At 44.1% G+C, this 12,793-nt stretch overlaps 1 protein-coding gene across 26 annotated transcripts in view; it reads left to right on the top strand.

Moving 5' to 3' along the window:
• heph (polypyrimidine tract-binding protein 1 heph) overlaps positions 1 to 12,793 on the top strand; it is a 378,342-nt gene that overhangs the window by 262,610 nt on the left and 102,939 nt on the right. For 8 of the 26 annotated variants that reach the window (XM_069330014.1, XM_069330019.1, XM_069330021.1 and 5 more), the window contains one exon: positions 2,735 to 2,946. The exons of the other annotated variants lie outside the window; for them this stretch is intronic. In XM_069330014.1, the coding sequence (XP_069186115.1) occupies positions 2,830 to 2,946 (117 nt within the window). In that variant the 5' untranslated portion in view covers positions 2,735 to 2,829. The remainder of the gene's footprint in view (positions 1 to 2,734; positions 2,947 to 12,793) is intronic. 26 annotated transcript variants of the gene reach the window in all.

Here is a 12,793-nt window from a genome sequence, read left to right on the forward strand (position 1 = left end):
GTCGTGGGGATGAACATTAATCATGTTTAGTTGTAATTTATTCAAATAAGACCTGATTGCACGTTTTTCATGGTCGAAACTAGGATGTATTGAGTTTTATTTTGCTATTTTTAAGTACGTATACCTTTTAGAAGAATATTTGGGGTTGACGTCCTGGAGCAGGAGCAGCAGCAGCATGGGCAAGAGGCGCGGGTGGCCGGCTGGCTAGCCATGAGGCCAGCTTGACAAGTTTCTAAATATGGGAGGCGATGGTGCAGGTGGGCCGGTTATGTCAACCTTGTGTGAGATCTGAAGACTGGTGCCTCTGACCCACTGTCCTTCACTCGCGCTCATACCTGCATACTTAAATTCCTCACATAACGTGCATAAACTTTAGCTTGACGCAGGAAATTTGTATGTATTCCACACGCACAAAGCATGCTTTTTATTAACCTGTTTCTGGTTAGCTGGTTAATAATCGCGTGTGCACAGGCGTAAGCAATCATCACTGAGTGTCATTATTATTATTCCTTTAACCTATCCATTTTCACCAAAATATGACATTTAGTTCAGTGCCTACCGGCTTGTTGCAATTGCGGTTCTTTATTACAGCCTCGTTACTAGTTTTGATGTTAAGCGCTGTCATCTGAGCCAGAATTCATCAAGCATTTACATATCCAATTATGAAACCTATACATCTTTCAACAATCATATCGACTTCGATTACATTTATTAAACAGTTTACGAATAGTGAAACTTCACAATCCAAAGTTTATTGTTATAAAGAATTTGAGGTGCTTTGAAGCTCAATCTGTAAACAAAGTCGCCATGATTGGCGGCAACAATCCAGGGCATTATTGTTGAGAGATGCACAGGTTTTGTAAGTGGAGGAGTAAATTCTTGATGAATCCTGGTCTTGACTAATGGCTCAGTTCAGTGCTGCAGACTTGTTCTTCTTTCCTAACAGTCCTAGCTAACGGTGACTACGGAGGAGTGAAGTCTAGCGTTTTATGTATGCCCTGCCTGTTAGCAGTCTTATATATGTTGAAATTTAACTATTTTGGCGTTCAAATTCTTTGTCAAATTTGTCCTTAAAATTGTGAGATGGAGCAGACAACATACTTCTGGACATTTGTTAAGCCATTTAAGCAGGCGTTAGTCCTCACCGTCATGACCAAGTAGTTTCATCATCGTGGGCGACGATGTTGATACTTGCACACTCACGACTTCACACGTCTGGGTCACTTACGGTATTGCAACATGAGCTACATCTCTTCCCGCGTGTCCGCTAGCCGTCAACACTATAAATTCACCGCCCTTTCGTCTACCTATCTCTACATCACACAGTTCCAGGGTATTATTTAAACTAATGAAATGTTGATCTGGACGTATTGTCACAATTAAATTCAAATTTAATATTTTGATTTTTATCTATTGGAATGCGACTTCTTCATTGACATTGCGAAAAGGGTGAATGGGGGGGAGGGGGGCACAGCAAAATGACGGAGAACTAATCTTGGGCATAAACAAGGCCAAGCAGTCAATTTACATCTGCAGTGAATTAGTTACTAATCCTGCTCCACCCCCATCCATCTGGGAGGCAGCTTTACAGACCTGTGCATACATTACCTTACAGTAAGCAAATTTTGGCTACTTGTCTTAAGATTTCTGGTAGTACATTATAAATGAAGTACTTACACATTTCTTGGAACACCATTGATTGAGATACCTTTTGCATTCAATTTGTCTCATTAATCGTACCGAGTAATGATTGAGATTGCGACCAACCAGGCATGCCTCGGGTCACAAGTGAAGCCTGGCCTCTGGCCGGGGAGTAGAAGAACGCCCAGAACCCCATAAAGCAGGCTGTAGTGGATGTGTGGGCCAGCGGGCCGCTCCAAGCAACAGCCTGCTGGACCCCAAGTTATTACAATTCCAGCCTGGCCTCAGGCCGGACTCTGGGAGTAGAACTCCCGAGACCCTTCAGGTATGCTCCAGTTATACACACGCTAAGAATGTTATTTCCCAGGAGTTAAAGAAGATGCGTAGCAAATGCTGTAGACATATGCCGAGGTGTCGTGGGTTTTAATACAAGTCTGTAAAGCTGTGTGACTCGCAAAACATTATGGGCTCTTGAAGCTTATGCTTGAGCATGAGGAGCTGTTATTCTTGTGTGCGTACTCACTCTACCATTCCTCGTGTTACTGCTTATCACTTTTATCCATTTTATTTTATTGAACGAGTTAAAGTGAATAAGTGTGCTGGGTGATTACTAACTTTGCTATGGTAGTAGACTAGCTCACGCGCCAAAAACGGAGTACATTGCATGCCTGCATACGTCTCTTGTCAGTGTGTATGGAAACAACACTGATGGTGGAATGATGGTGCGTGCTGGGCCTAATGAGAGTGACCTGATTATTGTGTGTAAAGTATGCAGGTCAGCGGTAGATGGTGACGGTGAGGGCGGCAGTGTAGGGTAGAGGTGAGGCTACTCCACGCTCCGCTCACAGTATAACTGATGACGGCTGCCACCACACGTCACTCTTGCAAATTGTGGCTGGTCTCCATTCCCGCCACTCAACACTCACCATCCCCCCCTCCCTTTAACCGCCCGCCTTCCCCCCCCTTTAACAAATATAAAGTTTAGTATAATTGGACGAGGTTATTTTTATAATCATATGATAAAACAATTTAAGTATTGAGCTTGTATATTTTTTCAAATTTATGCTAATGATCATTTTTCTATTTGTTTCAGGTAAGGCCCGTGTACTAGTGCGTGTTGAGTTACACTCAGTATCGGCTGAGAGTGAGTTGGCTTAGTGCCTCCAGACCCACGTGTTTGTGTGTATTATGAAGAGGCCCTTCAGTAACAACCCTGCTCGCCCCACCTCCCCCGAATCATCTCCTCCCTGCTCGCCCCACATTTTCCCTCACGACGACGACGACAAGGAGATGCTGCAAGTACAGGTAAGCTACACATGAAATTATTATTCCCTCTGCAAATGTACAGGAAAACAACGGCTTGTCCTGGCTGTCGTTTCAATTTTTGCGAAAAATGTTAGGAATGGATAAATTAATAGCCGCTTTAAAGGTTAACCTGAATGCCTGCTCCAAGTACCAAAGTTCGTTATCAACGCTCTATAATATATCTGATATAGCAAAAAAAAATGCACTTTTAAGTGGAATGTTAAGGAATTGCAGAACAGAGCCATTGAGGAGTAGAGGTGCCACAGACACAATCGTAGAACACTGAACATCAGAGATCCAAGTGTCGGACCAACCGTCCTGTAGTGGATATGTATGACTGCGGGCCACTTCATTCAACAGCCTGTTGGACCAAGCTCTCAGGAGTTAAGTCTGGACCATGGCCGTGCTTAAAGTAGAACTTTCTGACTTCCTTTAAGGTACAAATGAGCTAATGGTACAAGTTTGAATATGACAGTGAGAATCAGCTTTTCATATATTTTGTGTATTTTAGGGACTTTATGTTTATAATAGGGTAATTTATTTACCTTATTGGCAAATTGGCAAGCATTGTTAGTGCTGTCAGGTAAATGCTCGCCACTGTTAGAAGTTGGTAAAAGACATATTTGTTCTTGGATTGTAGTGACGACCGTGCTTGCAGACAGAAGTTCACGTTCCCGTGAAGGACGCTGTCGTTCATCATTAACAACAGGAAGGTTAAGTTAAGTGGGCGTCATGAAATGTGTCGAAAACTGTGGTCTCGTGAGGCTTGTAAAGTCGACCAATTAGTGAAGGGGGGAAATAATATCTTGAGGCCTTTGAGTGTGACCTAGTGCCTTGATCCATAAATCTATTTGGGATGGAATGTTTGTTATAGACAAATATTTTACAGGGTATTTTGCTCCAGTCGTTAAGAAAACGCGAAACTAAGATATATAAACAAGGTGTATAAAAGCAGCCCGGCCTAAAGTAATAATACTGTGTTTAATAGCAAATGTTTGTTTTGAATTATTTCACTAGCCCACGTCATTAAATTAAATTGGAAATTTAAGAACCTGTCAAAGCCACCCTAGGCCTAATGTAATACTTTGTGCTGTTAGGCCCAAGAATGTGGTTGGTTTGTTGCTTTTCTCTCTGACAATGAAGTTAATAGTACAAAACTGACTTGGTGTGTCTCACAGTACATGCTGGTACGTTGGATCAAATAGTTGCTATAGGTGCCGACACTGGAAGAATGCGTTGTGCAAAAGTTTCGTAATTGTAAGTATTAGTGGTATTACCGTATTGTACTTTCAATACCAAGTCAAATATGCAATGGCCTATGCAGATACCACGCGTTACTAAATTATGCTCATTTCGCAATATTCAAAACTCAACGTTTTTATTTTATTTGTTCAATTCAAGTTCAAGTATGTTTATTGAGACAAGGAAAAAATACATCTCAAAGGGATAGAGTAGCTTAGGCTATTTCTACTTCCCCCCTTTTTACCAACCAAATAAGAGAAGTTAAAGATAAAGCTGTCGCTGGCAAGGACGCTATTTGTTTTATGGTTTAATAGCTAAATAATTCTTAATGTGAATAAATCTGGCAAAGACGCTACTCATTAAAACCTACCTTTCTTGAAGTCTGTTTCTTCATGAATAACTACCCACGTAATGTTAGTACTTCCTGGCCCTATGGGATGTAACGCAAGCGCGAGGAACGGAACCTGCAACAGACACCAGGGGAAAAGACTGTTAAGTGAAGATCTGCATGTGACGCGGATACAAGCTCGTTGTGGCCTTATTGGGAGTGAACCAAGTGGACAGGAAATCTAATGATTGGGTGGAGCGTTCGTGATTGCAAAAAGGGTCGCGGTGTTTCAGAAATACGCGGGTTTAAAAATGTTTTTTTCACGAATTTATACTTAACATATAGTCTATACTTTATTTGATAATGTCGGTAGGTTAAAACAGTAATTTAAAACATGTTTTTAGTTTCAAGAAGATTAAAAACCCGTAATGCGTCTTGTTCTCCACCCCCCCCTCCCTCACTTTCCCTCGCCCCATTGCCAAATGCCCCCATGTTCACAGAAAACGGGAATCCCATGCGCCCCGTAGACATGCCCATACTCCACTCCGCTTACACCAAATAGACTTGCCCTAGTTCATACACTACAGTCAGACCCCTCCCAGGGTGACGTCCCCCTCTCACTACAGTTAGCACTTCCCCCATTCACTACAGTCAGACGTTTCCAGGCTGACGTCCCCCATTCACTACAGTCAGACGTTCCCAGGCTGACGTCCCCCATTCTCTTAGTCAGACGTTCCCAGGCTGACGTCCCCCCAGTCACTACATTCAGAGCCTGGCAGAGACACCCAGTACACGGCAAGGTTCTCGCAGGCTGGCGCAACACGTGCATTTTTTATAGGCTTTGTTTAGCCTTATTGATTTTTTGCCGCCACTTGTGCTGCGAGCTGCAAGCCTTACGAAGCTATTTGTTCGGGCAGCGGTTGGCGTTGCTTCGTATTGTTAACCTGCTGCTGTTCTGCTGTGCTGCTGCCACCGATAAACCGGGAAACTATTGAATGGGATACTTCCTTTTTTTTATTTTTTTTCCTCTTGTTGCTTCTCCGATGAAAACTAGGAGACAGGTTGTATTTTTAGTGTTATATCTGGGTAAAATTATTTTATGATTCGTGTTAAAATTCAATGTACATTTTGTTCTGGTAACTTTCGTTAACCGAGGTGACTGACTGACTGGGCGTGGTAGGCAGGGCGTCGGGGTCGGGTGGGTGTGTTCGTATCTAAATTTAGCGACAAACGTTGCTCGCCTTACCTGTTGCTCCAGTCGCTGCTGCTCTCTAGTGGTGGCCTCCCGCACTACTCCCACCACCAGCCCCGCCGCTGGTTGCGGCCCGCGCCACACCACCAGTCTCCACTACCACCACCTTTCCTACTTATGTTTTTTCCATCCCCTCTCTTCTCTCTCAAGTTACAGCCCTGCTCCTGTGCCAGGGAAGTCCACTACGGGCTATAATGCTATACTCGCCAGAGCCCGTACTACTAGGAAATTTTTGTTCCGATTAACTAATTCTAAAACCACCACCCACCCTCCCTGCTGTCTTCCCCATCACCCGTCCTGCCTCCCTCCGCCACTCTCATTCACTTGTCACTCTTTGTTGCCAGCTTCCACTAAGATGGTCATCAAACACAACCACGTATTCTAAGAATGAATAAACCTTAAAAAGGCCTTAACGTATCCCTCTGATAGCTATTGCTTTGCTCCTGTGGCTGCCTCCGCTACGGCAAATGTTCACTCGACCAGCACCATAAACGGGCTGTGTGGATATGGGGGCCTGCAGGCCACTCAAAGCAAACAAACAGCCTGTTGGACCAAGGTCTTACAAGTCAAAGCCTGGCCCCGGGGCGGGCTTGGGGAGTAAAACCCCACAACCCCATCCAGGTAGCATCGCCGCCACCATGCCGAACGTGTACCACAGGCCATCGCCATCACCAGACACCGCTTGATGGCAACAGTCCCTGCCACCATGAAGCTGTACCATTACTCGTCATCATTACAGCCCCCCCCCCCCTCATCCCCCATTACCTCACGCACGCCAATAGTCTTCACTTGAGGTCAGATTGCCACTGCACACTTTTCCAGGTTTGGCATCCGCTAATTGTTTGTTAGTGACTGATTGGCTCTGAGGACTTCGATTCATAAAATCCCAATATTCAAGAGGCAGGAATGGTGGCAGTATTTTCGGTTCAGAATTTCACCGAGGTGTATATGGTAAAATGGAATCGTTTGTCCACGGGCAAAGTTATTATTGGTTAGCATCACCATATGCCTATTTAAACCTGTTTGTAAATTAGCACATTAGTATTATAAGCGTCGTGTAACGTACGCAGGAATAAGTATACTGTATTTAGGTTTTCGGTTTATTTCCATTCCTTCGTTTATGGCGTAATTTTATGTGTATTTTGTGATGTGTCGTGTTTATTGCTGGGTTATTCTTGTACCGCCTGACTTCTGCGCTGTCACACCTTCTTTTGTAATATGTTCCTTGTGCGCGGAAATATTCGCAGACATTTGTATCGTCCCCTTGGTAATGTCCCGTTAGATATTTTGGTGCCCAATTTCTTTCAAGGTGCCCTTTGATTTTTGTCATTTTTATGATTTTTATTATTGAAGATCCCATAATGGGCTATATCCAGCACAGTTATTTCTGCGCATTGATATAATTTCTCACTGAAGTAGGGTCGTTAATGTGAGAGCGGCTCCTGTCATGGGACTTCTGAGAGCCAGTGTTGGAGGGGAGGGGGCTGAGAGCCCCTCTGGTCTAATTGTGGCACCTGTCATTTACCATTAACTCTTGCCGCGTATTGCCTCGTCACCTCGAGAGCCATAATTAGACACGTATTGACCGCGACTTTCTTCGGGATGGTTTCAAAAAAGTCGCAGTCTTGTTTTATTATATTGTTGCTTATAACATGTTGACCAGACCACACACTAGAAAGTGAAGGGACGACGACGTTTCGGTCCGTCCTGGACCATTCTTAAGTGGTTTTTTTTTTTTTTTATACATACCGAAACTACCAAAACTATGCTTATAACTTTCCAACGAGTTTGCTTCCAGGAGGTTACTTGATTGGATTATTTTTTTTTTTTTTTTTTTGAGATATATACAAGAGTTGTTACATTCTTGTACAGCCACTAGTACGCGTAGCGTTTCGGGCAGGTCCCTGGAATACGATCCCCTGCCGCGAAGAATCGTTTTTTCATCCAAGTACACATTTTACTGTTGCGTTAAGCAGAGGCTACAGTTAAGGAATTGCGCGCAGTAAATCCTCCCCTGCCAGGATACGAACCCATGACATAGCGCTCGCGGAACGCCAGGCGAGTGTCTTACCACTACACCACGGAGACTGTACGATTGTGAAGTCGATTGTGATAATGACAGGAGGCCTGGTCGACGACCGGACCGCGGGGACGCTAAGCCCCGGAAGCACCTCAAGGTATGGCAATCGACTTCAGAATGGTCCAGGACGGACCGAAACGTCATCCCTTCACTTTCTAGTGTGGTCTGGTCAACATACTTCAGCCACGTTATTGTGACTCATCGCTTGCTTATAACATTGTTAATATTACACGATTCTGGTTCAAACAGCTTTTGTGTCAAGGCAGTTTTTGTTCCTCATTATATTAATGTGATGATAAATGCAATCTGCTGATCTCGTTCCTACTTATGTATGGAATTGTATGTTGTGATGTGTGCTTGCATATTTGTTGCACGAGGTGGGTACGGCACTTGCTGTTGTCTGAATGGTAATTCATAAAGGGGTTAATAGGGTTTTGTACTGGCAAAAGTACAAACACGGAAGAGCTAATGGTCGCCCAACTATACGGGGCCAGGACCGTTATTAGCTGCGAACATTTCCTCTGCTATTTTTAGCTATTTTTAGAACTAAAGTTGCTTCGGAGGAATCGAGGGGAGAGAAGCGTTGTTGAAGGAGAAAATTAGTAAGTTGAAGGGGAAGCAGTAAGTAGAGAATTATTATTTATGGTGATGTGCGTGAGTGAAAGTTGGGACAAGAGGAAGAAACTAAACGAAAGGACCTTGTGAGGACTGCGAGGCAGCCTAGGAAGATGCTACATAGAGTTCAGTTAATGAGAGGAAGAACTGGACCAGGTGGCAAGCAGAGACAGGTGCTGACGGCTGCTGGCTTGGTTGCAGCATACTCAATTATTTCCTTTTTAACTTGGCGCAGTTGGTCAGGATCAATAGACCGGCGGTTGAATAACGATGTGAGCTAACGTCCAAATTACCTGTTGAGATACAAGGGTTGTAAGCGGGTATTAGATGCACTGTGGCACACTCGCTAATGGCACCCATTAGTGGGTGTGCTAAGAGACAACTTTATTAACATTAAAGAACCAACACGTCTCACTTTAAACATACGGAGCATAACTAGCCGACCTCTCGCGATATTCAAGAGAACTAGAACCTCCAAAGGATGCATGATCAACCGAGTTGTAACTTATCAACTTGACCCAGTTGTGACTTGATCCCGTCTAACAACCGGGTTAACTAGGCTTCGATCCTGTTACCTAGCAGTAAATAGGTACCTGGGTGTCAGTCAACTGTCACGGGCTGCTTCCTGGGGGTGGAGGCCTGGTCGAGGACCGGGCCGCGGGGACACTAAAAGCCCCGAAATCATCTCAAGATAACTCAAGAAGGCTTCCAATCAGGCCTAGTCAGAGACCGAGCCGCGGGGATATTATCCCCAGAACCAATACAAGGCAAGGTAACGTATGCAGGCGATGAGTCACAATAACGTGGCTGAAGTATGTTGACCAGACCACACACTAGAAAGTGAATGGACGACGTCGTTTCGGTCCGTCCTGGACCATTCTCAAGTCACAAACGACTTGAGAATGGTCCAGGATGGACTGAAACGTCGTCGTCCCTTCACTTTCTAGTCTGTGGTTTGGTCAACAAGGTAGCGTTGTCAAGGCAGGTGCTCACGTTCTCTGCCAGTGTCCCCAAATCAGACTTTTGAAAATGACTAGTGGTATCCTTGCGCATTTTTATAAACTTTATGGAAAGGCCCAAGAATGACTGCCATTTTAAGCTCTATTTATTTTGTTTATGAGAATTGTTTATTTAGCGATATATTGTTTGGCAAGTTTTCCTGTAATAGTAGGTTTGAAAGTTAGGTATTTATAGAAGTTCAGCTTGGGAGCATTATGCAGAAGTCAGTAATTAATTTTCCTCACTCCATTAATTTCCCACTCAATACTTTTCATTAATTATTTGTCCGGCTTCACCCCCTTAGGCCTTTTTTATACTTTGTATCATGTGTTTATAAACATGTTATGACGATGTTCATAAGACGAACGTTCAGAGTGACGTGTGGTGTTTGGTCGCCAAGACATCACAAGGTGATGAAACTACGGAGTTTCCTGGTCGGCTGTCCTGGGTCATTATAAAGTCGTATGTGGTTTAAGACGGACCGAAACGTCGTTTCTCCATCTTCTGATGTGTGGTTTGGTCATTGCTTCAGCCAGGTTGTAACTCATTGTCGACACGTCATGCCCCTTCATTGTCGTGGCATTTTTATTAATGTGTTTGTCGTTAGAGTACACACGGGGGAGACATCTCCCGTCACGCAGGGTGCAGTTGCACCTCCACAGATCTCTAGTATCATCTATTGATACTGATAATGGCTCAAAAGGGCCACCACTTACGGGCTATTCATGCTCATGCCACCTTTTGGGTGGCTTAATCTTCATCAATCAATCAGTTAGAGTACAGTAGTGATATAAATGCTCTGGCTTCCAGTGCACAAAGTTCATTATAAACAATTGTAGGCATGTATGTAACCCAGTGCTGGTGGGGGTTCTGGCCGAGTACGACACTGAGAGGAAAAAAGTTTCGAGTACCATTCGACATTGTCGTTGATAATTCACATATAACATTTATTTAGCGTAAAAAATTGATTGTTGCTTTGATCTAGGTAGCTGCCACTAACTGGTAATGCAGTCATGAAACGTGGGGGGGGGAGGGCAAGCTTGAGACAAACACTTGAGCGGGTGTGCTTGAAGGGTAGTTAGTTTCAAGGTAAATGATCCGTGTAGAAGTTTTGGGTTAATATTGTTTTGGTAGTGATTACCTCTGTTATCTATGTTGTATGTTATCTATGGCGTATGTTATCTATGTTGTGTGAGGGGGGGGGGGGCGATTGGGACCAAACCGTTGGTTATGTATTTATGGGTTTGATGCTGCATGAAACTAATGGTCGAGACCTATCGATCACTGACACAATTAATCCCTATCCTCCCCTCAAACCTGTTTTTGAACCCCCCTCTCCTCCCCTCCCCCCCCAATTTGTCAGGCCGCCACTAGATTTTCCGGGTCCCGTGTTCAATTCAGAGAGTGTATCCCTGCAGCTCTGCCGGGATTAAGATTTTAAACGAGCAACACTGCAATTCTAGTGCATGTTTGACTCGTAATAATCTGGGAAATGTATGATGGCCCCCCTTTCCTCCCACTTTTATCCCCTTTCCTTCCCCTTCCTCTCCCTCTTTCCTCTCCCCTCCCTTCATCTTTCCTCTCCCCTCCCTTCCTCTTTCCTCTCCCCTCCCTTCCTCTTTCCTCTCCCCTCCCTTCCTCTTTCCTCTCCCCTCCCTTCCTCTTTCCTCTCCCCTCCCTTCCTCTTTCCTCTCCCCTCCCTTCCTCTTTCCTCTCCCCTCCCCTTCCTCTTTCCTCTCCCCTCCCCCCCTTGTCCTCTCCCCTCCCCCCCTTTTCCTCTTTACCTCTGCCATTTGAGTGCATCGTGCTGTACCGTGTTGGGATTCCAATTGAAAACCACTATTTTTGGCTACGGCATTTAAATTACCGGGGCTATCCGAAAGAGACTGTATATGGTATACTGTATAGTAAACAAAGCCAATTAGGATTACTTACTATTAGGATAATTACTACCGGTAATTTACAAGACGAACGTGCCCTTCGAGAGGGAACTACCACCATAGTTTTCATGATGCCTTTGATCTCGATTATTTTCAGGATCTCTTTTTTTTATTTCCCTTCAAAACTTTCCTTTGAATAAACTTCGTTGCGAGAGTATAAAACTGGAAACCGGTCACAGGTAAATTCAAATATTGTCCCTCGGCCCTTATATTGAGCCAGAACTGAATTGTTTGAATTACCCCCTATAAATTTTTACCTTGGGTTACACCGTAGAGCGACGGTCTCGCTTCATGCAGGTCGGCGTTCAATTCCCGATCGTCCAAGTGGTTGAGCACCACTCCTTCCCTTCCATTCCCCGTCTCAGTCTCATCCCAAGTCTCATCCCAAAATCCTTATCCTGACTCCTTCCCAGTGCTATATAGTCGTAATGGCGCTTTCCTCCCTGATAGGTTCCCTTCCCTACACTGGGATCAGCAAGGGGGATGATGCTGACGCGCCAATGTATGTTAGATAACAAAGGTGACGATAGCATAGGTAACGATAACAAGGGTCATACGTGTGATAACTGGAATTGTAACCAAGGCGAAAACTCACTCTCGGCTGTTCTCCACATTTCTCGCAACCGCACGTCAGTTTTCTCTCCTATTCTTCTTCAGCTCTTGTCTAGTAGTGAAATACACAGTGTTAATTTTTGGAAACTTCCTGACTTCATGATGCACATAGCATGAAAACATGTCGAGGAAAGACATCTAGCTGTTTATTGTAGGTTTGCCAAGCGTGTCGGTCGACGGCTGGTGATTGATTGTGCTCCAGTTTTAAAGCTTATCAGGCTTAATTTTAATTGCCATCATAGCTGGCAGCTGTTACTAACTGATCAACGAACGTGACCCGCCTGGCCAGTGGCCCAGCACGGGCATCGCACTTGCTTATATTTGGGCTATAATTCCAGGGTTATTGACGTTATGGGTACACAAGTTGTGACTGCAAGAATTAATGAACTTGATAATTAGGATGATGAACAGCTCGGTGTGTACAGGAGCTAATAGTTCCCCTTTCTTAACCTGTCGTTCGTGTGTTAATTAACTTGCGTTGTACACTACTAAATTTGTTGTTGATGCACCAAGATAAGGGATGATATTAGGATTGATAATTACACATTTTACCTTTGAACCCATCAAGTTTGTTACGAATATAATTGCGTCGGCATGTCTTGCAAGTCCACCAGGTGCTCTTCACTATTCAAATATTGTCATCTTTGTAATGACAATAAGAATATAAAATAAAGAGGGAGTTATGTGATTATGGGGAATGTTGGTGCATATACATAGCTCTCCTAAAACAGGGAACTAGGGAAAACAATCTAATACATTTTTGCATTAGCAATTAAGTT

The sequence above is a fragment of the Procambarus clarkii genome, chromosome 23 (assembly GCF_040958095.1).
Source record: "Procambarus clarkii isolate CNS0578487 chromosome 23, FALCON_Pclarkii_2.0, whole genome shotgun sequence".
In the NCBI taxonomy this organism is placed as follows: Eukaryota; Metazoa; Arthropoda; class Malacostraca; order Decapoda; family Cambaridae; genus Procambarus; species Procambarus clarkii.